The sequence below is a fragment of the Plecotus auritus genome, assembly GCF_963455305.1.
Source record: "Plecotus auritus genome assembly, chromosome: 4".
In the NCBI taxonomy this organism is placed as follows: Eukaryota; Metazoa; Chordata; class Mammalia; order Chiroptera; family Vespertilionidae; genus Plecotus; species Plecotus auritus.
The window spans coordinates 192,480,616-192,505,878 of NC_137775.1; the positions used below are offsets into that span (position 1 = coordinate 192,480,616).

At 49.5% G+C, this 25,263-nt stretch overlaps 2 protein-coding genes across 22 annotated transcripts in view; one reads left to right on the forward strand and one right to left on the reverse strand.

Moving 5' to 3' along the window:
- OGDH (oxoglutarate dehydrogenase) overlaps nucleotides 1–8,949 on the reverse strand; it is a 41,374-nt gene extending 32,425 nt beyond the window's left edge. For 4 of the 11 annotated variants that reach the window (XM_080666397.1, XM_080666401.1, XM_080666391.1 and 1 more), the window contains exon 1: nucleotides 8,856–8,925. The gene's annotated coding sequence lies outside the window, so the exon portion shown is untranslated. Of the gene's footprint in view, nucleotides 1–8,254; nucleotides 8,509–8,851 lie in introns of those variants that run through there. The other 7 variants (XM_080666398.1, XM_080666392.1, XM_080666394.1 and 4 more) reach the window with 4 other exon arrangements.
- On the forward strand, nucleotides 8,732–22,540 carry TMED4 (transmembrane p24 trafficking protein 4). 11 transcript variants are annotated; one of them, XR_013960498.1, is made up of 7 exons: nucleotides 9,039–9,494; nucleotides 9,842–10,031; nucleotides 19,273–19,373; nucleotides 19,532–19,657; nucleotides 20,146–20,292; nucleotides 21,519–22,007; nucleotides 22,174–22,540. XR_013960498.1 is itself a non-coding variant. In XM_080666404.1 (7 exons), the coding sequence occupies exons 3-6, from the start codon at nucleotides 19,290–19,292 to the stop codon at nucleotides 21,666–21,668; spliced, it is 507 nt and encodes a 168-aa protein (XP_080522530.1). In that variant the 5' UTR covers nucleotides 9,051–9,243; nucleotides 9,842–10,031; nucleotides 19,273–19,289; the 3' UTR covers nucleotides 21,669–21,705; nucleotides 22,174–22,540. The 11 variants fall into 11 exon arrangements, 8 of the variants coding, with proteins under 8 accessions (XP_080522534.1, XP_080522535.1, XP_080522530.1 ...); XM_080666404.1 differs by having other exon boundaries at nucleotides 9,051–9,243; nucleotides 21,519–21,705; XM_080666403.1 differs by having other exon boundaries at nucleotides 9,059–9,494; nucleotides 21,519–21,705.
- Nucleotides 22,541–25,263: the final 2,723 nt, after the last annotated feature.

Consider the following 25,263-nt stretch of genomic DNA (forward strand, 5'->3'; position numbering starts at 1 on the left):
AAAAAGGAAAATCAGAAAGAGCGTTTTAGCAGATAAAGCTACTGGGGCGATACTCGCAGGCTCTGGCTGGAGGAGAGAGTTCAAAGGCACGGGTGGCAGGGCACCTCTCCAGTTCAGAGAGCACAACAGAGCATGAGAGTGACCCACCCCAGCCTCGAGGGCCAGGCCTTCACTCACAAGCTGACGTTTAATTTCAGGGATACAAACTATCACCTAATGTAAACATGTAACGTCTCTAAGTGTAACATCTTTAAGTGTGTACATTGCATAAAACATTCTAGAAAAGACAACAAGGATTGATTGATTGCTGGTTAGATTTGGATGAACTGCAAAATGAGAAACATATTTTCTCCTTTACCCAGAAACTACAGAGTACCTACTGGACTCACTATATTCTGGAGGCTATAGAGAATTTAGGGGAAATAGTTCTCAAATAATTTATATTTGAGCAGAAGAAAAAGTATTTAAAAACATCACGGAGAAAGCACTGGGTGCTCGAGGCACAGACAACGCCAACTCCACAGAGGACTCACTCTGTCCGGGCGCCTCCCACACGAGGAGTCGGGAGGAGGGGAGGCAGAGAGTGGAAAAGTGTGAAGGACGCAGGGGCTGAGCAGGAACCTCTCTGACGCGGGACAGAAACCGGGGCCCAGAGGTTCGGGAGGAAAGCACTTACACAAATGCCTACCGCCCATGCACCCTGGTCAGCACCCTGACCTGTCAGGGCTGTTCTCAAACCCCACACACGCCCCGTCCGTTTGACAGATCAGCTTTCTGAGTTCAGCTCAAGTTTCCCCCCAAGGTCCCTGGGTCATCAGGAGCAGAGCCAGGCTCCAAGCTCATGCTTTCTGACTGCCATGTCCCATTCTGCCGACCCTTCCAGGAGAACATGAGGAACCTGGGCTTGCGGGAGGGAGAGGGGTGGGGAAGTGTATTTGCTTCTGGTCTGAATGGACCTTGCCCCGGAAGGTCACAACACTACTACATCTAATTTGTAACTCTATCAAAAACAGCCACTTTATAAAAGCTGACTGCCCACCAGACCACGAGCAAGTGTAGACTATTCCCAGAGGGCCGTGAACCACTTCCAAAAACCCAGCATGCCCCTCAGGGGACCCTGTCAGGAAGGGACCAGGAGACTTCCAGCCAACAAAAGGGGCCTGGGAGGGGAGGGGTCCCTGGGGTGACCACAGCCCTCTGCCTGGGCACACGGCTCAGGCCAGGCGCTCAGGAATTGGCCTCAAAGCAAGCACCTGGCTGTGAAGTCGAACACCCCACCTCCACACCCACCTGAAGGAAATCCAAGCTCTGAGACACGTTAAGAATGACCAGAAACAATGTTCATAAACTGTCCTTTATTCCAGCGGTCGCCCTCACGCCTTTCGGACCTCACGGACCACCGGTTGGCGACCGCGGCTTTATACTGTTCATAAGGCCCCTCCCTGTTGGCCTAAATGCGATCAGAACACACAGAGGGACACAGGTGGGCACCTGGGCGCTCCGCTGCTCAGAGAAGGCCAGTCAGCAAAGGGGGAAGCAGCAGAGGTGCTTTAAAAGCAAACTGAACGCGAGACAAAAGCTGCTCCTTAACAATTAAAGACGAACAAGCAACGTATTTTGGATATTGCTACGGAATAGAATGCAATCTTTTTTTTTCATCTTGAAAGTCAAAAGTTTTAAGTTACTTCGGTAGTTCTCCCTGCGCCCCAACACCTCCCACAAACAAGTGTCAGGCAGACAAGGGCCCCTGAGGACCGGAGGGCAACAGCAGATGCACCACAGCTGCTCTCAGTGCGCGTTTTTGCGTTTTGTTTTGTTTTTAACTCAGGTCCAGAGGAAAACGTCAGTGTGCTCCCTCCAAGGTCATCCTTATCTAGGCATCTGGGCCACAGCCGGAGTGGGCCTCTCTCCCCAACACAGTGGCATCCCCTCTGCCATCACCCAGCTGCTGCAATGACCCCATGGACAGGTGCTGTGCGACCATCACAAACGTGTTCTTCCCAACGCGGTCCTTCCGTGACCTGAAGGTAAGCCACGTTTCCAGCCCTCCACAGTCCCAAGTCTGACAGGAGCTCCATGCGGCCAGCACAGCACCCAGGAGAGCAGACTGCCTTTCAGACGACTGGGGGAGGGGACAGCTGTTCTCCCCACAACCTGAGGAACCCATGAGCAGACACGCAGCTTACACTCCGGGTTCGGTCGATCAGGCCCTGTCCCTCCAACCTCAGAGTCGGCGTCAAGACTAGCTCATCACTTGGGGAGACACTCATACTCAAACAGGCTAGTGAAAGCTCTGGGTTGCCCCGTGTCTAAGCACGCCGGTTCTGGCTGAGGAACATGTCTCCGTGACCAGGTGCCCAGAGGATTCCACGGGGCAATCAGCAGATGATGCTGGGACGACTGACTGTGCACGTGAAGAAAGAAGCGGCACCCCCACAAAGGGAACTAAAAATGGAGCTAAGGCCCAAATGTAAGAGCGGAAACTGTAAGGCTCGGAAGCTTTACAACTTCCAAGCTAAAATGGAGTAATTCTTTGTGGCTTTCAATGGTATCTTAGGAAACCAAAAATACAGCAAAACAAACAAACAAAAAAGATAAATTGGACTTCATCCAAATAAGAACTTTAGTGCTTCGAAGGATACCATCAAGAAAGAGAAGACACAGAATAGGTGAAAATATTTGCAAATCATATAACTAAGGAACTGTATACAGAACACATATAAAGAACTCCTATAACTCAGTAAAAAAATAAACCAATCAAAATAGGCAAAGGATGCAAACAGACATTTTCCCCAAAAAGATACACAAACGGCCAATGAGCACAATAAAAGATTCTCTACGTCATTAGGGAAAGGCAAATCAAAACAAGATACCATGCATGTCACACAGACTAGACACAATTAAAAACAAATTGGGAGCTCAGACACCGCTGGTAGGAATGCAAACTGGTGCGGCCACTGAGGAAAACAGTCTGGCAGTTCCTCAAAAAGTTAAACATAGGATTACCATAAGACTCAGCAACTCCGCCCTAACCGGTGTGGCTCGGTGGATAGAGCGTCGGCCTGCGGACTGAAAGGTCCCAGGTTCGATTCCGGTCAAGGGCATGTACCTTGGTTGCGGGCACATCCCTAGTAGGGGGTGTGCAGGAGGCACCTGATCGATGTTTCTCTCTCATCGATGTTTCTAACTCTCTATCCCTCTCCCTTCCTCTCTGTAAAAATCAATAAAATATATATTTTTAAAAAATTAAAAAGCAACACGACCAAGAGAAGTTAGAACACATGTCCAGCCCTAGCTGTGTGGATCAGGGGACAGAGCGTCAGCCTGCCAACTGAAGGGTTCTGGGCTCGATTCCCATCCAGGGCACATGCCCCAGTTGCAGGCATGACCCCGGTAGGGGGCGTGCTGGAGGCAGCAGGTCAATGATTCTCATCACTGAAGTTTCTGTCTCTCCCTTCCTCTCTGAAATAAATAAAAACATATTGTAAAAAACCACAAATGTCCACACAGAAACTTGTACACGAATATTTATAGCAGCATTATTCATTCTAGCCAAAAAGTGGAAAACCCAAATGCTCACCAACTGATGAATGGGTACAGGACGGGGGGCCAGCCACACAATGGACTAGCACTCGACAACACAGATGAACATGGAAAATACCATGTGAAGTGAAATAAGTCATTCACAAAAACAACATGCACCGTTTCATTTACGCGAAATGTTCAGAACAGGCAACTCTATACCAAGCCCACTGATGTCTGGTTGCTAGGGCGGGGGCAGGGATGAGGTGTGACTACTGATGGGCGAGGGCGTTGTCTTTAGGGGACACGGAAATGCTCCGGAACTAGATCATGGTGATGGGTGCACAACCTTCGCAGACAGCCGTCGCCAACCTTTCGGACCTCTCGGGCCACCAGGGGTCTGCGGGCCGCCGGCTGGCGACCGCTACTCTAAGACACTGGAACTGCACAATTTAAACGGGTGAACTGTGTGGCACGTAAGTTATACCTCAACAAGGTTGTTTACGTCCAGGAAAACTATAAGTGAACCTATCCGTGCCAATAAAGTACACAAAATGACACTGTTTATTGATACAAGTATAAACCTACACGTTTGACAAAAATAAGGTTTAAAAAGTAAAAACCAAAGCAAAATTTGTTAAGGGCTTGAAGCCCTGCCCATAGGAAACCATCTGCTGGAATAAAGCAACTTTATCTGTGCCTGTACTTCCCCAGTCAGGCAGCACAACCCTAGGTCACACCCCCCCCCCCAACATGGGGACACAGGCTGACTCCTGATGCCTATCAGCGTCACGCGGGCCAGGCAGAGGGTCAATTAAAGAGGCAGCGTCAGCAGAACAGCTGTGTACAGCGTCTCAGGAAGGGAGTCTTGGAGGGGAAAGGGCACGCATCATCAGGTGACTGTTACCCGGTGTTACCTGACAACCATTCTAAAAGAACAACTCATTTTGAAAGTATTTTTTCTTTACTTCTCAGTTTCAGGCTCCTTAAGGTTCTTGTAATGGGGCAAGAAGACAATGCTGTCGCTCCACACTTGCAACGATTTGTCTTAGTGACGCGGAGAACGTGCGCACAAAGAGCACAGTATTGATTCTCCCTGACGCTCATTGAGCTGAAAACCTCACACTCAGTGTCTTCCCCCTGTAGCTCCATCAAACACAAACTGGAGACAGGGAAGTAGTTCAAACTGCGGAGGCATTTTGCCATTACTGGACAGAAACTAGGAATGGGCAGGGGAAGGGCAAGCAGGTGACTCTGACTTGTTGATGAACCTTAAACGCCTCTGTAATGAGGATGCAAACATTAAAGCTCACTCTAAAGTGGTTTCTGTGGTTAAAAAATTAAAATCTATCAAGGAAAAAGACCAACCAAAGATATATCTTAAAAAGCTGAATTTCCCAAGGAAAACCTAAATGCAAGTTAATTGGGAGTGGGTAGCTGGCCAGACCTCTGGGAGGGACTTCCGCGCCCACAGTTAGAACCCCAAACAACTTTCAGTCTGGGGGCCTCCGGGCCGACTGCCCTGGCCCAGACTGCACCCTCGATGGGAGGGGTCCTGACGGCAGTGCTCCAGGGTGCAGGCCAACAGGCACGTTCAAAGGTGTTGACTGGAGTACAAATTATTAAATCTTTATGGAAAGCAAGGCCATTTACCAATGTTTATTAAAATGTGTAAAAGCATAAACAGGACTTCCGTTCCCACTAAAGGCAGCTAAAGACATGAAATGCTACAGTGAAAACAAAAAGATGCTGAAAGATGGAGAGGAGCAGACTGGGAAGGGGCTTTGGTGCCAAAGGAAGAACAGCTTTGAGTTCTTGCTGTTCTCTTTGCTCCATACATCCCAGACTAGATGCTGGAGAAGCTGGTCCCAGAAATGCCAGCCAATGTAGACAAAAAACACACAAGAGCTGGCTTCCTCTGGGCAGAAGACAAGAAACGGCAGCCTAACAGGATGGACAGTTTTAGACAGTAATGGCCTCACTGCGGTCAACCCCACAGAAAACTCTGTGGTCCAGCCCCATCTCACCTGGTAAGTCAGAGGAGATCAGGGGCTTCCATGCCCAACAATGTCAGTGGAGGCCAGGAGAGAAAGAAGCCTGGATTTCATCCTGCTCAGCAGAAACAGGGCCACACCCCTCCCTCCCCAGGCAGAGTGAAACCATAAGGGCCCAATAGGGAACTTACACCCACACAGCAGATACCAATACCAAGGAGGCTGGGAGGGGAGCCTGGATTACATCCCTGCCCAACGGTAACCAGGCATCACCATCCCCCCCCCACCTCCCACCCCATCAATGTCAGAGGAAGCCTGTTCTACTCAAGAGATTTAAATAAGATCCAGTCTCATAACATGACACCCAAATGTCCAGGCTGCATCAACGATCACTTAACCACACCAAGAACAAAGATCTCCATTGAAACAAACTAACCAACAAAAGAATCTATAGATACCAACACCAAGATGACACAGGTGTCAGAGTATCTGGCAGGTTTTAAAGGAGTCAGCCTTAAAATGCTTCCACGAGCAACTATAAACGTATGCTTGAAACAAAAGAAAACCAGACAGCCTCGGCAAAGACATAGAAGATACAAAGAACTGAATGGAAACTCAGAACTGAAACTACAGCCACCAACACAGAAACTTGGATGGGTTAAACTGCAGACTGGAGGAGAAAGAAGAAAATCAGTGAGTATGGAGTTAGAATGAAGGAAACCACACAATCTGAACAACAGAGAAAATAGAGTGAAGAAAATGAACAGGGCCTCGGGGACACGTGGGACTACAACCAAAGACCCAACGATGACATGAATAGATCGATGACATGAATAGATGGGCTGAATCCCAGGAGGGGGAAAAGCCGGAGGTGCTGCAGAAGTATTCAGAGATGTCACAGGGGGAACGTTCCAAGCTGAGTAAACCCCAAACAGAGTAAACCTCAACAAGTCCACTCCAAGACGAGATAAGCTTCCGGAAACGGCAGACAAACAACTTGAACGGCACGTGTATCAGAAATCACGGAGGCCCAGAGAAAGGGGCACACCACTTTTCAAGTGCAGAAGGAAAATTAACCGTCAACTCAGAATCCTATAGCCGGCAAAAATTACCTTCCGGAATGAAAGGGGGAATCAAATCATTCTCGGCTGAAGAAAAACGAAGAGAAACTGCGGCCCGCCGGCGAACCTATCCTCAGTGAACGGCCAAAGCAATGTCTCTAAGCAGAAAGGAACCGATAAAGGCAGGAACCTTGCCAATTCCATGAAGGAAGAAGAGAAAAAAACAAAGATTGTGAGTAAATACAATTTCCTTCTCGATGCTTCTAAACTATGAGTAATGGCTACAGCAAAAATTACAGGTCTGATGTGGTTCTAAACCAGGGGTGGGCAAACTTGTTGACTCGAGGGCCACAACGGGTTCTTACACTGGACCGGAGGGCCGGAACAAAAGCATGGATGGAGTGTTTGCGTGAACTGATATAAATTCAAAGTAAAGGAGCTGAGGGGAGAGCAAGAGAACCGGATAGAACAGCCGGATCCAGCCCGCGGGCCGTAGTTTGCCCACGGCTGTAAAACGTACGTAGAGAAAATAGTTACGACAGTTTTCAACGAGGTAGGGTTTTCTACACTTCACCCACCCTGACAAAATCATGACACCGGTGGACCGGTAAGCTGTGTATATGTATAACGGAATACCCAGACAACCACTGAAAAAGCTATACAAAGAGATGTACGCAAAAACACGACCTATCAATAAAGGTGACATTTCAAAACCGTGTTCAAGTAAGTCACAAGAAGTCAGCTAAAAGGCGGAGCACCAGAAAACAGCCCTGGCACTCGAGGGGGCTCAGCTGGTTGGAGCCTGGTCCGCACACCGAAAGGCCCCAGGTTCGTCTCTGTCTCTGTCTGTCTCTCATCAACAGAAACATAGCCTCAGGTAAAGATTTTTCAAAAAGTAAATGAATGTGGGCAGTGGTCTCAAAAAAGATAAGTCAGCATATGGATCCTTCTCCAACTTTTCAAGAGTTAGTCCTCGCGGAAACCGGTGTGGCTCAGTGGATAGAGCATCGGCCTGCGGACTGAAGGGTCCCGGGTTCGATTCCGGTCAAGGGCATGTACCTTGGTTGCGGGCACATCCCCAGTGGGGGGTGTGCAGGAGGCAGCTGATCGATGTTTCTCTCTCATTGATGTTTCTAGCTCTCTATCCCTCTCCCTTCCTCTCTGTAAAATATCAATAAAATATATTTTTTTAAAAAAAAAGAGTTAGTCCTCAGCTAATTTGCAAAACTAGGGATGGTATTGCCTATTTTCACCTGGGGAAGGTCTGCAGGAAATTCTGCCGTGTGTCCCAGGGGCGCTCATCCTAACGCTGCTCAGAGCAATGCCCTGGCACTGGGCCTCCAGCACCAGCTGCGACGAGCAGGACCGCCAACGGCACCTCGGGCTGGTGTGCTGGTTCCGGGCGAAGCAGCGCAGAGGGCAGGCTCTCGTCTGCTCGGCCACCGGTTTTACACTCAGTGTCCGTGCGCCGCTTACACTATGTCAGGGAGGCTTTGCGAAAGGGACAGGTCCACGAACAGGGCCTTCCTCCAGCAGGGGCTGCTAGCCCACCTGCTGCAGAGGATGAGGACGTGGGTGCTCACGCAAAGGACCACAGAGGGAAGGTGGTGCGGCACGGTGGGGTACGGAGCAGGGTAGGTGCCGAGTACGTGGGATGCTGCGGGGTAATCCGCTCACCGAGGGTGTCACCTCCAGAAGCACCGAGGAAGGACGGGGACGGTGGGTACTGAGGATGGCACGGAGTGAGCGCGGGGGGCACCGCGCACCTGGGGTGCTGCAGAGTCACTCCTCGACGGGCATGCGCAGCCCTGGGCCCGCAGCCCACAGCGGCTTCAAGGGCGCGCCGTCCGTCAGTCCCTCCGGGCGCGCAGAGGACGCGCCTGGGCGGTCCCACGTGACGCCTCCTCGACCTTGGGAGTCACTCCAGCGGCAGGGCCGTTCCTTTACGTCCGCCGCGCGGCCCGCCCCCCCGCCCGCCCCAGCCAATGGGGCTCCGCTCCGAAGCCCGCGCGACCTCCACGCGCTTCCGCACCCGCCAATCTCCGCCCGCCTGGCGGTGCCCGCCGCGCCATTGGCTGCTTCGGTCGTCCGTCAGACCCCCGTCCCGCCCACCCTCCCCCGTCAGCCTTGTTCCATCTAGCTTCACTCCCTGTCACCGCGGCGCCGGCGACAACAAGGGCGTGGTGGCCTCGGCTTTCACCGCGACTCCCGCGCTCTGCCCGACGGACGCAGAGCCTCCACCCCGGGTCGGGCCCGGCGGCAGCGCGCACTTACCTACCTCCAGCTCAGCTCCACCCGAATGAGGCGCCGACACCCCGCTCCGGGGAACCAAACTCTCGACCCCGCCCAGGCGTGAGGCGTCAGCACGCAACCCCGCCCGGGAGTAGTCTCCGTCGCGGGGCGGGGCGGTGACGTCACAGAGTCGCGCCGCCTCCTTCCGCGTGCGTCCAGGGCTGGGCGAGCGCGAAGATTTGGGGGGGCAGGGAGAAGGGAGGAAGGGGACCGGGCGGTGACCTTGGGTGCGCCCGGCCGATCCGCGCGCCAGGTCTGGAACGGGGTCTTCGCGGGACCAGCCTCCTGCGCGGGCTGTCGGAGGCCTGTGAGGGGGAACCCGAGGCGCTCGGACGGCGGGGGAGAGGGAAGCAGGAGGCCCGGCGCGCACCGGTGTACGTGGAGCCGTCGGGGACGCGAGGGTTCCCCAAGTGGCCCTCGGGATTGCTGTGGGGGACGCCCGGGCCTTCGGGCGGTGCATCGTGGCATTTCACCCGATGCAAGTGGGCATCGGCTCTGCGACGTCATTTTACTGATTGCTGAGAAAGTAAAAACGGTGTTGTCAGGACCCCTCTCTGATCGTAAGATGCAGCCCTCTTTCCAGAGGCGAACATGGGAACATAAGTCGCATTAGGACTCAAGTACGGTGAGCGGCAGTCGGTCACACCGCGAGGAAACTTTAGTCCCTGGCGGCAAGGAGAAGGCCTCGCTCCCAGCGGCCCTCGTCCTCCCTTTTTCCCTCTTTGACCACGAGCGAGCGGGCCGTAGGCTCGGGGGTCTGGGTGGGCGGGAGTATCTTTGATGTTTTTTTGGGGGGCAGGTGATACCGGTTTTCCTCTTTACAGTTATGGCAGTTTGCCTCGTAATAAATGGCTCCATGTAAAGACTTTATTAATTATATGTTAGTATCAAAAAGGCGGCATGCAAATGATTGACATTAGGGAAACTCGGTGCCACGCGCCGCCCCGAATTGTTCCGTGTGTGTATTCGCAGCAACTTCAAGACCTGGACCGTGCCCTGCAGTACAGCGGAGGGTCCTGGGGGTGACCGTGGAGACCTGACCGCGGTGGTAGCACAGACGACACAGATAACGGAATCTGGGCCAGAATTCAGACTGGGGACTCCGCCACTCACTCGTGATGTGATAGGGACGTAGAGCAATATCTAAAAGGAAAAGGAAGAGGTGTTTTATATATATATATATATATATATATATATATATATATATATATATATATATATATGTTTTTCTGTTTTTTTTAAAAAATATATTTTATTGATATTTCACAGAGAGGAAGGGAGAGGGATAGAGAGCTAGAAACATCGATGAGAGAGAAACATCCATCAGCTGCCTCCTGCACACCTCCCACTGGGGATGTGCTCGCAACCAAGGTACATGCCCTTGACCGGAATCGAACCTGGGACCTTTCAGTCCGCAGGCCGACGCTCTATCCACTGAGCCAAACCGGTTTTGGCTATATATGTTTTTTTTTAAATACATTTTTATTGATTTCAGAGAGGGAGAGAGAGATAGAAACATCAATGGTGAGAGAGAATCATGGATCGGCTGCCTCCTGCACGGCCCCACTGGGGGGTCAAGCCCGCAACCCAGGCATGTGCCCTTGACTGGAATCGAACCGGGGACTCTTCAGTCCGCAGGCCAACGCTCTATCCCCTGAGCCACACTGGCCAGGGCAAGGAAGAGGTGTTTTAAATGGGGAGGACTGTGTTACATGCTGGTAAGAAAAGTTGGGCTGATGGGCGGGGTCAGGATCTGGAGACTAGGAGAAAGGGAAGGAACCAAGTATGTTGGTTTTTTTTTTTCCCCTCAAAAAATTGTGGTAAAGTATGTGTATGAAAATATTTGTCACTTAGTGTGTACAATGCAGCCCTAGCTGGTTTGGCTCATGGATAGAGCGTTGGCCCGAAGACTAAAGGGTCCGAGGTTCGATTCCAGCCAAGGGCACATGCCCAGGTGGTGGGCTCCATCCCCAGTGGGGGGGCGTGCAGGAGGCAGCCTATCCATGATTCTCTCATCATTGATGTTTCTATCCGTCCCTCTCTCTCTTCCTCTCTGAAATCAATAAATTAAAAAAAAATAAAGTGTACAATTCAGTGGCATTAATTACATTCACAGTGTTGTACAACCATCACCACTGTTTCCAAAATTCCTTCACCACTCCAAACAGAAACTCTGCAACCATTAAGCAGTAACTTCCCATTCCCCTCCCCTTTCCCTTCCTATATTTTCTATCCCTATAAATTGACAACTCTGGGTACCTCATATAAGTGAATTCATACAGTATTTGCGCTTTTATGTGTCACTTATTTTCCTTAGCATGTTTCAAGGTTCATCCACGTTGTAGCATGTGTCAGAAATTTGTATAGCTGAATAGCTGAATATATTCTATTGTTTGAACGTGCTGCACCTTGTTTATACATCATTTGATGGACATTTAAGTTGATTCCACCATTTGGCTATTGTGAATAATGCTACAGTGACCACTGGCTTACTAGTATCTTGAGTACTTGTTTATTATTCCCTTTATAACACCTAGGAATAGACGTGGTGGGTGATATGGTAATTCTATGTCTAGCTTTTTGAGGAAATGTTAAACTGTTTCCCTCAGTGGTGACACCATGTTGCATTCCCACCAGCAATGCAGGAAGGTTCCAATTTCTCCATATCGTCATCAATACTTCTTAATTTCTTTTAAAAATGTATTATAGCCAAAACCGGTTTGGCTCAGTGGATAGAGCGTCGGCCTGCGGACTGAAGGGTCCCAGGTTCGATTCCGGTCAAGGGCACGTAACTTGGTTGTGGGCACATCCCCAATAGGAGGTGTGCAGGAGGCAGCTGATCGATGTTTCTCTCTCATCGATGTTTCTAACTCTCTATCCCTCTTCCTTCCTCTCTGTAAAAAATCAATAAAATATATTAAAAAATAAAAAAATGTATTATAGCCTCCTACTAGATGTGAGGTGATCTCATTTTGGTCTTGATTTGCATTTCCTTATCACTATATGATGTCAAGAATCTTTTCATTTGTTTCTCAGCCATTTTTATATTTTCGTTGGAGGAAAGTCTATTCAAGTCTTTTTTGAATTGGGTTGTTTGTCTTGTTTTGTCGGAGTTCTTTATATATTATGCCTGTTAAATCCTTACCAGATATATGATTTATAAATATTTTCTCCCATTTTCACTTTCTTTGTACAGTTCTTTGATGAACAAAAGTTTTAAATTTGGTGAAGTCCATTCTATCCATGTTTGTTATTGTTGCTCATATCTAAAAATCCATTGCCAAATCTGAAATCATGAAGATTTACCCCTATATTTCTTCTAAGAGTTTTATGGTTTTAGCATTTTTATTTAGGTTGTTTATCCATTTTGATTTTATTTTTTAATATGATGTGTGGTAGGGATTCAACTTAATCTTTTTGCATGTGGAATTCCAGCTGTCCCAGCAACAACTGTTGAAGAGATCATTCTTTTCCCACTGAATGGACATGGTACCTTTTTTGAAAAATCAATGGACCATATATATTTGGTTTATTTCTGGACTCTCAATTCTGTTCCATTGGTCTGTACGCTATCTTTATGCCAGTGCCATACTGATTGATTACTGTAGCTCTGTAGTAAGTTTTGAAATCCAGAAGTGAATTCTCCAATTTTATCAAGATTATTTTGGCTATGTAGGTCCCCTCACAAATTCATATAAATGTAATGTTTGGCTTTTCCACTTCTGCAAAAAAGGCTGTGGAAATTTTGATAGGGATTGTGTTGAATCTGTAGATTGCTTTGGGTAGTATTTACATTTTAACAATATTAAGTCTTCCAGACCATGAGCATGGGATGTTTTTTCCACTTATTTGTGTCTTCTTTAATTTCTTTCAGCAACGTGTTGTAGTTTTTGGTATACAAGTCTTTTACCTTGGTTATATTATTCCTGTCCTATCTAATAAAGAGTGATGCTAATTGACCATCACTCCATCACCGCCAGAAAGATGGCTGCACCCACAGCTGAAGCCAAGTTCCCATAAGGAGCCTTAACGAGCAATCAGCAGGGACCTGAGGCTACCCCCTCCCCCGACCCCATAGGGCTTGACAGGGGACCTCAGGCCCTGCCCCCTGCCCAGCACTGGGCCAGGGGACCTGAGGCTGCGCCCCGCTGCCTGGCGGGACTTGACAGGGGACCTCAGGCCATGCCCCCCACCCAGCGGTCCTTGACAGGGGACCTCAAGGTGCACCCCCAGTGCTGTGTTGGGGGAACTCAGGCCGTGCCCCCCTGCCAGTGGGGCTTGACGGGGGACCTCAGGCTAATCCCCGCTCCTGGTGCTGGGCTGGGGGACCTGAGGCTGCACCTCCCCCCCCCCCCCCCCCCCCGCCTGGCAGGGCTTGACGGGACCTCAGGCCATGCCCACCACCCAGCGGGGCTTGACAGGGAATCTCAGGCTGTGTCCCCCACCTGGTGGTGCTTGACAGGGGACCTCAAGGCATGCCCCCTGCCCGGGTCTGGGCTGGGGGACCTCAGGCCACGCCCCCCGTCCTGGCGCCGGGCCAGGGGAACTGAGGCTATCCCCCTGCCCAGCGGGGCTTGACAAAGGTGGGACTGGCCAGGTCTGGATCTAGCCCAGCCCTGGGCAAACTACGGCCCGCGGGCCGGATCCGGCCCGTTCGGCTGTTCTATCCGGCCCACGGAGCCGAAAGAGCGGAGGGTTCTCTTGCTCTCCCCTCCGCTCCTTTACTTTGAATTTATATTAGTTCACACAAACACTCAATCCATGCTTTTGTTCCGGCCCTCCGGTCCAGTTTAAGAACCCATTGTGGCCCTCGAGTCAAAAAGTTTGCCCACCCCTGATCTAGCCCAGTGGGGGGGGGGTGCCCAGGTCAGGGTCTCACACGATTTTGAGGCGCATGTGGGTGGGGACTTGACTCTGGGTCCCGTGGTGTGCCCCAGACTCTTGACAGGAGGAAGGTTTTCATATACATTTTACTAATTTTCTTTCATCTCTGACACTTCTATTACAGAGAAAGGGCAAATAGCAATATATTAAATTATTTTCTTTAATTAATCCCCTTTTAATGTGCACGAATTTTGTGCACTGGGCCACTAGTGTATTTTATATTTTTGGATGCATTTGTAAATGGAGTTGCTCTCTTAACTTCCTTTTTTGATTATTCATTACTGGTGAATTGATTATTGTGCATTGACCTTGTGTCCTGAAACTTAACCAGATTCATTTATTAGCTCTAGTAGTTTTCTTTTGGATTCGTAGGGATTTTTCATATACAGGATCATGTCATCTGTAAATACAGTTTTTCTTCTTTCACAGTTTGGATGTCCTTTGTTTCTTTCTCTTGCTTAATTGCTCTGGCTAGAACTTCTAGTAATATGTTGAATAGAAGTGGTGAGAGTGAGCACCCTTGTCTTGTTCCTGATCTTACAGAAGAGCTTTCAGTCTCTCATCATTACGTTTGCTGTGGGATTTTCGTAGCTATCCTTTATTGTGCTGAGGAAGTTCCTTTCTATTCCTAGTTTTCTGAGTAGTTTTGAGATGAAAGGGTTAAATGCCTTTTCTCCATCAATTGAGTAATGATGTTTTTTCTCCCTTTTGTTCTATCATTGTGGTATATTGCATCGATTGATATTCCTCATGTTGAATTATCCTTGCATTCACAGGGCAAATCCCACTTGGCCATGAGGTATAATCATCTAAAGATGCTGTTGGATTTGGATTACTTGTATTTTGTTGAGGTTTATTATTTTTTTGTTATTGTTATTGAGTTTTGCATCTATATTCGTAAGGGATATTGGTCTAATTTTCTTATGATGTTTTTGGCTTTAGTATTAGTGTATTGCTGGCTTTATAGAATGGGTTAGGAAGTGTTCCCTCCAGTTTGTTGGTAGAGCTTAAGTAGGATTGGTGTTAATTCTTCTTTAAATGTTTAATAGAGCCCGAGCCAGTTTGTCTCAGTGGATAGAGCGTCGGCCTGTGGACTGAAGGGTCCCAGGTTCAATTCCGGCCAAGGGCACATGCCTGGGTTGCAGGCTCGATCCCCAGCTGGGGGCGTGCAGGAGGCAGCTGATCAATGATTCTCTCTCATCATTGATGTTTCTATCTCTATCCATCTCCCTTCCTCTCTAAAATCAATAAAAATAATTTTTAAAAAAATGTTTAATAGAATTCACCAGGGGAAAAAACAAAAAGAACAACAACAAAAAATAATTCACCAGGGAAGCCACCCGTTCCATACCAGTTGTTTCTTAATTATGTTACTTTAGGTAATAATTGGTGTTTGTAGGAATTTGTCTGTTTCATCTAAATTATCTTACTTGTTGGTGTGCAGTTGTTCACCGTATTCTCTTATCCCTTTCATTTCCTTAAGGTCAGTAGTAATGTCTCTACTTTCATTTCTGATTTTAGTGACTTAAGTCTTTTTTTGTCAGTCTAGCAGTCTAGCTAAAGGTCTGTCAATTTTGTTCATCTTTTCAGAGAACCAACTTTTGCTTTCATCGACTTTTTATCTCTAATTTTTATAATTTTTTAAAATCCTCACCTGAGGACATGTTTGTTTGTGAGAGAGGGAACATCGATTTGAGAGAGAAACATCCATCAGTTGCCTTCGGCCCTCACCCCGAACCTGCAACCTGGGTATGTGCCCTGATAGGATTTGAACCCACTGCCTTTTGGTTTACACGATGACTGAACCACAACTGGCCAGGCTATTTATCTCTATTTTTTATTTGTTCCTTTCTTCTTCGTTTGGGTTTAGTTTGCTTTTTTTTTTTTTTTCCTTTTTTAGTTCTTCAAAATATAGTTAGGTTACTGATTTGATAGCTTCTTTTTTTAATGTAGACACTTATGACTGAATTCTCCTCCGAACACTGCCTTCATTGCATTCCATGGCTTTGGCTCAACGTGCTTTTTCTTCAAAGTATACATTCTTCATTATTGAACAGATAGTTCTACCAGATGGGTTCTAGGTGCTGGGATAGAGAGGTGAATACAAGAGACAGGCAGTATTTATATGTGATGGAGCTGCCATTTAGGGTAAACCAACATGACAGCAATTGTTGGTTTCAAATCCATAAAATGGTAGAGTGATAGAGAATGGTGGTAACACTAATTTCAAAATTTTATTTTAAATAGGTAACATATACACATGGTTTGAAAATAAAAAAAGATATTGCCGAAACCGGTTTGGCTCAGTGGATAGAGCGTCGGCCTGCGGACTGGAGGGTCCCGGGTTTGATTCCGGTCAAGGGCATGTACCTTGGTTGCAGGCACATCCCCAGTGGGAGGTGTGCAGGAGGCAGCTGATCGATGTTTCTCTCTCATCGATGTTTCTAGCTCTCTATTCCTCTCCCTTCCTCTCTGTAAAATATCAATAAAATATATATTTTTAAAAAAAGATATTAAAAAGGCCCTGGCTGGTATGGTTCAGTGGGTTGGAGCGTCATCCCATACACCAAAAGGTGGCAGTTCAATGCCCAGTCAGGGCACATGCCTGTGTTAGAGGTTCTATCCCTAGTCAGGCACATGAGAGAAGCAACCAATGGATGTTTCTCTCTTTCTCCCATCCTCTCTCTCTCTCAAATATGTGTGTGTGTGTGTGTGTGTGTGTGTGTGTCTGGCTGGTGTAGCTCAGTCTGTGCGTTGACCCACGAACTAGGAGGTCATGGTTCAATTCCCAGTCAGGGCACATGCCTGGGTTGCAGGCTCCATCTCCAGTAGGGTGCTTTTCAGGAGGCATTCGGATCAATGATTATCATCATTCAAGTTTCGAATTCCCTCTCCTTCCTCTCTCTGAAATAAATAACTTTTTTTTTTTTAAAGGCAACCTGTTGAATGGGGAAAAAATGTTATGAAAAGTTCTAGTTTGCAAAATCTCTCTTGCACCTCTGCTACCTTTTACCTCATTATCTGCTGGCCTGCCAGACTCCTTTCCTGCCAGAAGTAACTATTTGTAGGGTCATGAGGCAACCGGCATCAGCAGTGAGAGCAAAGGTGGAGGGAACTCAGGGCTTGCCGAGTGGCCCTTTACCAACTAGAGCAGAAGTGTTTCTATTTTAACCCGTACAGTCACACTGGTGTACATTGACCGAGTGTTCACGGTACTTGTAAATAACCTCTTATATCAGAGTCTTAGTCGTCCAGTGTTTTTTCATCAAATACAAACACCAGAGATAATGTACTCTCTCTGCACCTTGCTTTTCTTTTCTTTTTTAAAGCCTCACCCAAGGATATTTTTCCATTTTTCTTTTCTTTTCTTTTTTTTTTTTTTAGAGAGAGAGAGATGGATGTGAGAGAGACACATCTATTGGTTGCCTCCAACACGTGCCCCAACTAAGGCTGGGGATCCAACCTATAATCAGAATCGAACCTGGGACCCTTCAGTCTAAGGGCACATGCTCTACCACTGAGAGCCAAACCTGTTCGGGCTGCACCTTGCTTTTTATTTTATTTTTTTAATATATTTCTTTATTGATGTCAGAGAGGAAGGGAGAAGGAGAGAGAGAGAGACAAACATCAATGATGACAGAATCATTGATCGGCTGCCTCCCGCACGCCCCCCACCGGGGATCAAGCCCGCAGCCCAGGCCTGTGCCCTTGGCCGGAATCGAACCCGGGATCCCTCAGTCTGCAGGCCGATGCTCTACCACTGAGCCAAGCTGGCCAGGGCTGCTCCTTGCTTTTTTTTTTTTTTTAATATATTTTATTGATATTTTACAGAGAGGGATAGAGAGCTAGAAACACATCCATCAGCTGCCTCCTGCACACCTCCCACTGGGGATGTGCCCCCAACCAAGGTACATGCCCTTGACCGGAATCGAACCCGGGACCCTTCAGTCCGCAGGCCGACGCTCTAATCCACTGAGCCACACCGGTTTCGGCAAGCTCCTTGCTTTTCAAGCTGAGCATTACATCCTGGAAATCTTTCCCTGTCAGTTTATAGAGCGACCTCATTTTTCCCCAGTTGCAGAACTGCGTAGAGCAGTTGCTGTTTGTTTGTTTGTTAGTTTGTGTTGGGGGTTAGCCGATCCTGGGCCATGTATTGCCTGGGGCAGCTCCTCCGAAGACGGGCCGCTCAGTAGGGTGGGGAGTCAGCTGGGTTTCTGGCGTGAAAACGGAAGCCTGAGGCCCGGCTTCCGCCATGTATAGCCAGTCCAGGCTCCGGCTTCCGCCATGTATAGCCAGTCCAGGCTCCGGCTTCCGCCATGTATAGCCAGTCCAGGCTCCGGCTTCCGCCATGTATAGCCAGTCCAGGCTCCGGTGGAGGGAAAAGGTCTCAGCCCTCACTGGGAAGAGCACGTGGATCCGAGGAGGGAGCAGACTCTGCCTCACCACAGGTGTCCCGTCCCCCTCCCCCCACCCCACCCTTCGTTCTTCATTTTAGTTTTTTAAAGGTTGAACCCAGTGTCCTGTATCCTGGATTGGCTTTATCATTTCCTCCTGATGTCCTCCAAACGTCTTCGTTTCCTGTAAATTGCAAGACAAAACACCCGATTCAGATTAAACATTACTTACAAAAGTATATTGCACCATTGGTGATCCTTACGTTTTACAATTAACTTTTGCCAGGACAGGCTAATTTTAAAAAACTAAGATCAAATCATTCCTCAAAAAAATCCCCAACTCTAGGGGCCTAGAGGGTTCTCATTTGCCCAGGCCCTGAGGAGGTCTCACAGGCCGACCCGACCCTCCCACGCCCATCCAGGACCGCCTTGCCTCCTTCCCCGCCCTCCGACCCGGGTCAGTCCCAGCCCTGACCTTACAACGTGCCCACGGCCACCGCGCAGGCCGACGGAGGGAGGGGGGGGAGGGGGCGAGAGAGGCGTGTCAGCGCATGCGTACTTCCCGCGCCGTCGCGTTGCGTCTACTGCTGTGGTGCGCAGGCGCGCGCCCGTGCGCTGGACAGAAAGTGCGAGTTGGCAGGTGTTGGTACTGGGCTACGTCACTGAGGGGCGATAGGACCACCCCCGCCCCGAGCGTCCCGCGCATGCGCACCCTCCGCCTGCCCGCGCTCTTGAGTCTGAAAGACGCAGGACCCGCGTCAGCGTGCGCGCTCTGCGTCGGGCTGAGCTGCGTCGCCTGGAAGCAGGGCGCAGGCGTGCGCATGCGCATTGCACGGAGGGCGCTCGGTGACAGGTGTCGAGTCCCCACGGCGACTCGCGATGGGGTGGCCCGCGTTGCTGCTGCTCTTGCTGTGCGCGGTGGGCGTCCGGGGGCTCTACTTCCACATCGGCGAGACCGAGAAGCGCTGCTTCATCGAGGAAATCCCCGACGAGACCATGGTCATCGGTCAGGCGGGGTGGGGGTGGGTAGGGCCCTGCGTGTCCCTCAGGCGCGGCCGCGGTCCCCTTCGGAGTGTGGGAGCCCGGGCAGTCGAGGCGCATTGTGACATCTTTGTCGCTCCGCAGGGAACTACCGCACCCAGATGTGGGATAAGCAGAAGGAGGTCTTCCTGCCCTCGACCCCCGGTCTGGGTATGCACGTGGAGGTGAAGGACCCCGAAGGCAAGGTAGGGCCACCCGCAGGCCGTGCGTGGCCTGGGCGCCCTGCAAACGGCGTCAGGCCGCCCTTCTCCAGAGCCCTGTGGGGTGTGCGGAGCTGGGAGAGCGTCCACCGCCCTGGAGAGGTCAGTGCAGGGGCTTCCGCTGACCGCTGTGTTTGTTGCAGGTGGTGCTCTCGCGGCAGTATGGCTCGGAGGGACGCTTCACCTTCACTTCCCACACCCCCGGGGACCATCAGATCTGCCTGCACTCCAACTCCACCAGGATGGTGCTTTTCGCTGGCGGCAGACTGGTAAGAGGATGTTCTTTCATGCCCAGCGGCCGGTGTGGCTCAGTGCTTGAGCTGCGATCTGTGAACCAGGAGGTCACCGTTGGATTCCCGGTCAGGGCACGTGCCTGGATTGCAGGCTGGAATCCTTGGGGGGGGGGGGGGGGGCGGGCAGGAGGCAGCGGATCCATGATTCTCTCCCATCGGTGATGTTTGTGAGTCTCTCTCCATCTCCCTTCCTCTCTGAAATCAATAAAATAACATTTCAAAAAAGGAAAAAAGTTCTTTCGCTGCAGCTCGGAATCTCTCACCTGGTTCCAAAGTTTAGATTGATCTCCATCATTATTTGTGACCCTTGGTGGCATAGTCACAACTGGGGAGACAGATGTTGCCCCTCTGTCCCGTAGTCAGGGATAAGAGTGGGTTGCATCGTCTGGAACAGGCCGTCTGAGGCTCCCCCACTTATGTTTCTTAACCTGTGGCTTTGGGGCTCTGACCCTGTGTCCTTGTAGCGCGTGCACCTAGACATTCAGGTTGGAGAGCATGCCAACAACTACCCTGAGATTGCGGCCAAGGACAAACTGACAGAGCTGCAGCTCCGAGCCCGCCAGCTGCTCGATCAGGTGGAGCAGATCCAGAAGGAGCAGGACTACCAAAGGGTAAGGGCATGTCGCTGTACTGGGACCTGGCAATTGACCTTTATACCCACCACACCCATTGGAGTTTCTGCTTGGCTCCTTCCCAGTGAACTGTTCCAGGAATGGAATGGAGGGTATTGGTCTAGAGCAGCAATTTTTCATCTCATGGCACACATAAATTAATGACTAAAATTTCTGTGGCACACCAAAAAATATACATATTTTTTGCTGATCTGACAAAAAAGTAGGTGTAACTTTTTGTTTGTTTTTTGTTAATCCTCACCCGAGGATGTTTTTCCCATTGATTTTTAGAGATAGTGGAAGGGAGTGGGGAGGAGCTGGGGGAAAGAGAGAAAAACATGGATGTGAGAGAGACACATTGATTGGTTGTCTCCCAACCAGGGCTGTGCCCTTGACTGGGAATCGAACCTGAGACCCTTCGGTTCCCAGGCTGGCGCTCTAACCATTGGGCCATGTCATCCAGGGTTAGGTATAATTTTGATTCATTCGTACTGGATGGCTGTTGTTGGGTTGGCTGTTGTCATTTATTTATTTGACAATCTAAGGGAAAAGAGGTCAGTGCCCCTGCCTAAATAGTCAGGTATTGCATCTTTTAAAAATTGTTGCTGCCTTAACCTGTGTGGCTCAGTGGATAGAGTGTCAGCCTGCAGACTCAAGGGTCCCAGGTTCGATTCTAGCCAAGGGCATGTACCTTGGTTGCGGGCACATCCCCAGTGGGGGGTGTGCAGGAGGCAGCGGATCGATGTTTCTCTCTCATCAATGTTTCTTCTAACTCTTCCTCTCCCTTCCTCTCTGTAAAAACATCAGTAAAATATATTAAAAGAAAAAAGAGTAAACAGTGTGGGCATCAGGATCCTAGCCCTTCTCCCTTCCCCACTCAAATAAAGAAAACTTCCCCTTAGCTTTAAAAGAAATATATTGTTTCTGCACAACGGTTGAAAATCGCTGGTCTAGAGGGCTCTTTTCAAGCTCTGTACAATAGAGTAAAAACCTAGGCATCGTCTGTTCACCTTGGGATCTGGCTTGAAATGGAAGGAGCATGACTTTGTCGCCGTGGGGATGCTTCCCAAGAGGCCGCACGTCACTCCCGTGGGGCACTCCCAGTGGAGTCGTGCAGATAGGAGGCGTTGGGTCCCATGGTTGAGTAGTCCTGTGGGCGGGGGGTGGCTTACCCAGCCAGCACCAGTTTTCCCTGCACATTTAATCCTGGGTCCACTGTCCCACAGTATCGTGAAGAGCGCTTCCGTCTGACCAGTGAGAGCACCAACCAGAGGGTCCTGTGGTGGTCCATCACTCAGACCGTCATCCTCATCCTCACTGGCATCTGGCAGATGCGGCATCTCAAGAGCTTCTTTGAGGCCAAGAAGCTGGTGTAATGTCCTCTCCGAATGACCCTCTCACCTCCGTTATTTGGTACTTTCCCCACCCAATACCTTATCCACCTGGCTTGTGAGGGAGAAAAAAGAAAAAAAGAATATAAACCACATTGGTTCCCTGGCAGCAAAGCATCCCGATCAGCCACTTGCTAACGATGGTTCTCAAGAACACAGGACATTGGTCCGAGCTTTCAAAGATGTCTTGGGGTTTGTGCACGGTCAGATCTGACCCAGGACCAGGTCTCACTTCTCTCACCTCCAGTGATTCCCCTGCATCCTATCACCAACTGAGCAAATGACAAGTCTCTCTTGTATCTTCTGTCTTCATCTACTCACGCAGTAAGCGATGGCAATGCCCAAGAGGCCCTGCCTCCCTGCTCCCGTCAGTCCTGGGCTCTCCCAGGGGCTTTGTGAATGTAAATAAGGGGCAGAGGCCCTAGAGGATTGAAATGTTTTTCTATATATTAGAACTATTTTTTGATAAAGTATATATTTTCTTTCCTAGTTGAAGTGCTAACTGCCTGTATGACTAGCTGAAAACACCAACACAGCCCCTTGCATTCTGTCCACACGTTTTTGATAAGTGCTGTGGCAGCTCTCAGGACTTCAGCCGTCTGTGGGCCAGAAAGCAGATGTCCCCACTGCTCTCGAGGCCTTAAGAGAGGGCCAACAAGCAGAGACTCCTCTGGGACACTTGAGATTTCACCAGACAGGGCCTCACCGGAGTGAGGTCGTGGCAGCTCGCACAAGCAGGGCACTCGTACCCGCCCGCTCCCCTTGACCTTTATTTAAGCTATGGTGAATGTTTTCATGGAGCCAGGTTTGGTTCTTTATACAGGTTTTTCCAGTGAAATAAAACGTGTTGTACTAGCCGTGTTTGGAGTGAAGTGAGAGGTTATGGGCAGAGTGGAGGCACACGGGTACGGAGGAAGGGCTCCTGGCCTGGACTGCCCCTGCGGCTGCCTGGAGTGGGCTGCAACGTGTGGGCTCATGGTGCTAGCGCTTGTCCTGACCTCCGTCTTGGGATGTGGGTGGACAAGTGGTTGCTCAGCCATTCACATGGGTCAACCAAGTAGAAACACCAGCAAGGGATTGTAGGAAGGGCTTACGTCCCAGATCGTAAGTTTAAGCAGATCTCACTACACGTCCCTATGCCGTCTTCTGTAGGAAACAATGCCATCAGTTGCCCGTTCTTGATGTGTTTATTTCATGGTTTTATCATTTATCTGACCTACAGAACTAAATTCTTAATGTTTTTCTTTATTTCCTATATTATTCCACATATGTACCTGTTTTCACTTGTAAAAATATATGCAGTTTAGATTTATGGGCATTGTCATTGAATATTTTTGTAATTATTTTTGACATTCTACATTCTAATTCTGGATGGCCATGTTATCCCAGTAAGGGGAAATGCCATAATGGATATATCCAAAATTCTTTGGATATTTTGCATAGTTTCCAGTTCATGTTACAGTAAACAGGGAAACAGAAGGAGCTGGCTGGCTGTGCAGGCCACTGGCCTGAGGCTGTGGAGTCTGAGACACGAAGGGAGCCTGTGTCTACCCTGTGGCTACCCTGTGGCTGTTAGTAGGAATCCAGCAAGAGACTGGAGTCTGGGCTGTGGGAGGACGGAAACTCCAGGTGAGAGATGAGGCTGGCCTCAAAGTCTGCCAGCGGTAGACACGATTGCATCTTGTTTTGTTAATCCTCACCCAAGGGTATTTTTCCATTGACTTTTTTTAAGGGAGTGGAGGAGAGAAGGAAAGACAGAAACATCGATGTGAGAGAAACACATTTATAGGTTGCCTCCTGCACAGGGCCTGGGCCGGGGAGGAGCCTGCAACCAAGGTGTGGGATGTGCCCTTGACCGGAATCGAACCCAGGACCCTTTGGTCTGCAGGCTGATGCTCTATCCACTAAGCCAAACCAGCGAGGGTGACATAATTGCATCTAAATTATGTCTATAGGTCAGTAAGTCTTGGATTTCTCCTGTCAAGTTTTTATTGGAAGGGGAGTGGAGTGAAACAAATGTGGGGCTGTATTACACTAGCTCATGGGGCAGGTGAGAGGATTTCCATACTGCTGTATGGTGTTCACAGACATTACACCCTAAAAGTGTTTGGGTTTTTTTTTAACATGTTTTTATTCACTTCAGAGACTGGAGAGGGATAGAAACATCAATGATGAGAGAGAATCATTGGCCACCTCCCACACACCCTCTACTGGGGAATCCCGCAACCTGGGCATTTGCCCTGACCAGGAATCAAACTGTGACATCCTGGCTCAGGGGTGGACTCTCAATCACTGAGCCAAACTGGCTGGACAGGCCTAAAAGTTTTAAAAATTCAGTTTGGCTCACAAAACTGATGAAGCAGGTTTGTGTTTGGGGTCGCCTGATTGGCAGAAGGATGGCCCTCCAATGATGTCCATGTCCTAATCCCTGGAATTTGTGAATATGTTACCTAACATGGCAAAGGGAGTTAAGGGTACTAACAGCTGATTTTAAAACAGATTGTCCTGGATTATCTGGCTGTGCTCTCTATCGTCACAAGTTTCCTTAAGAGTGGAGGAGGGAGGCAAAGGAAGGTCTGATGGGATGTGAGGACTCAACCCACTCACTGTTGCTGGCTTTGAAGACAGATGGAGCAAGGGGCCATCAGCCAAGTTGGGAAAGGCAAGACAAACTGTTCCTCTAGCGTCTCCAAGGGAATGCAGCCCTGCCAACAGTTTGATTTCCATTCCGTGGGGCCTTGTCAGACTTCTGCCCTACAGAACCATGAGTAAATTCCTGCCGTGTGAAGCCACGAAGCTATGGTAATTGTAACAGCAATACCAAACTAATACAGGTGGGAACCAAGAGTCCCCATTTTTTTTCCTTTTGTCTTTAAATCTATTTTTATCGATTTCAGAGAGGAAGGGAGAGGGAGGGAAAGAGAAACATCGATGATGAGAGAAAATCACTGATCGGCTGCCTCCTGCATGCCCCACACTGGGGATGGAGCCCGCAACCTGGGCATGTGCCCCGGAATCGGACCCGGGAACCCTTCACTTGCTGGCAGACGTTCCATCCATTTAGCCAAACCGGCTAGGGCCCCATTTTTTTTTTTTTCAAACTATAAGAAAAAGTGTATTTAAACAGTCGCAGAGGAAGAAGTCAGTCATAGGGGAAATGGCCCCAGGAAACAGGAGGCAAAAGAAAAAAGGGGGATGGGGGCGAGGGCTGGAGCTTAGGAGAAATAGAGAGACGCCAGAACGCACCTAGGGGCAAGAACCCGCATTCTTAACCAAGCTGTGCAGCTAACTAAGGGCAGTCTGGTTTGGGGAGCCCGGACAGACCTACCTTCCTGTCTCCTGCTACTCATCCTTCCAACCCTCGTCCTGGCACAGACCCATCGCTGTAGCCTGTCCTTGGACTGTCCGAGCCCTGCACCTTTGCCAGCCTCTGGCCTCTCCCCCACGCCAACACACCCGCGGCCACCGGCGTCCTGGACAGCTGTTGCCCCGTTCCCACCACTGCCCCAGGGCCCGGCCCTGGAACACGTCTGCGGGCGCTTCCTGAGCGCAGGTGAGGCAGGCAGTGCCCTCACAGACC

Bases quoted from the DNA above. Each gene is read 5' to 3' on its own strand.
- TMED4 (XM_080666402.1), top strand. From the start codon at position 18,969: ATGCGCATTGCACGGAGGGCGCTCGGTGACAGGTGTCGAGTCCCCACG. The intron at 19,147-19,272 runs GTCATCGGTCAG...GTCGCTCCGCAG, and splicing joins AAATCCCCGACGAGACCATG to GGAACTACCGCACCCAGATG. The intron at 19,374-19,531 runs GTAGGGCCACCC...TGTTTGTTGCAG, and splicing joins TGAAGGACCCCGAAGGCAAG to GTGGTGCTCTCGCGGCAGTA.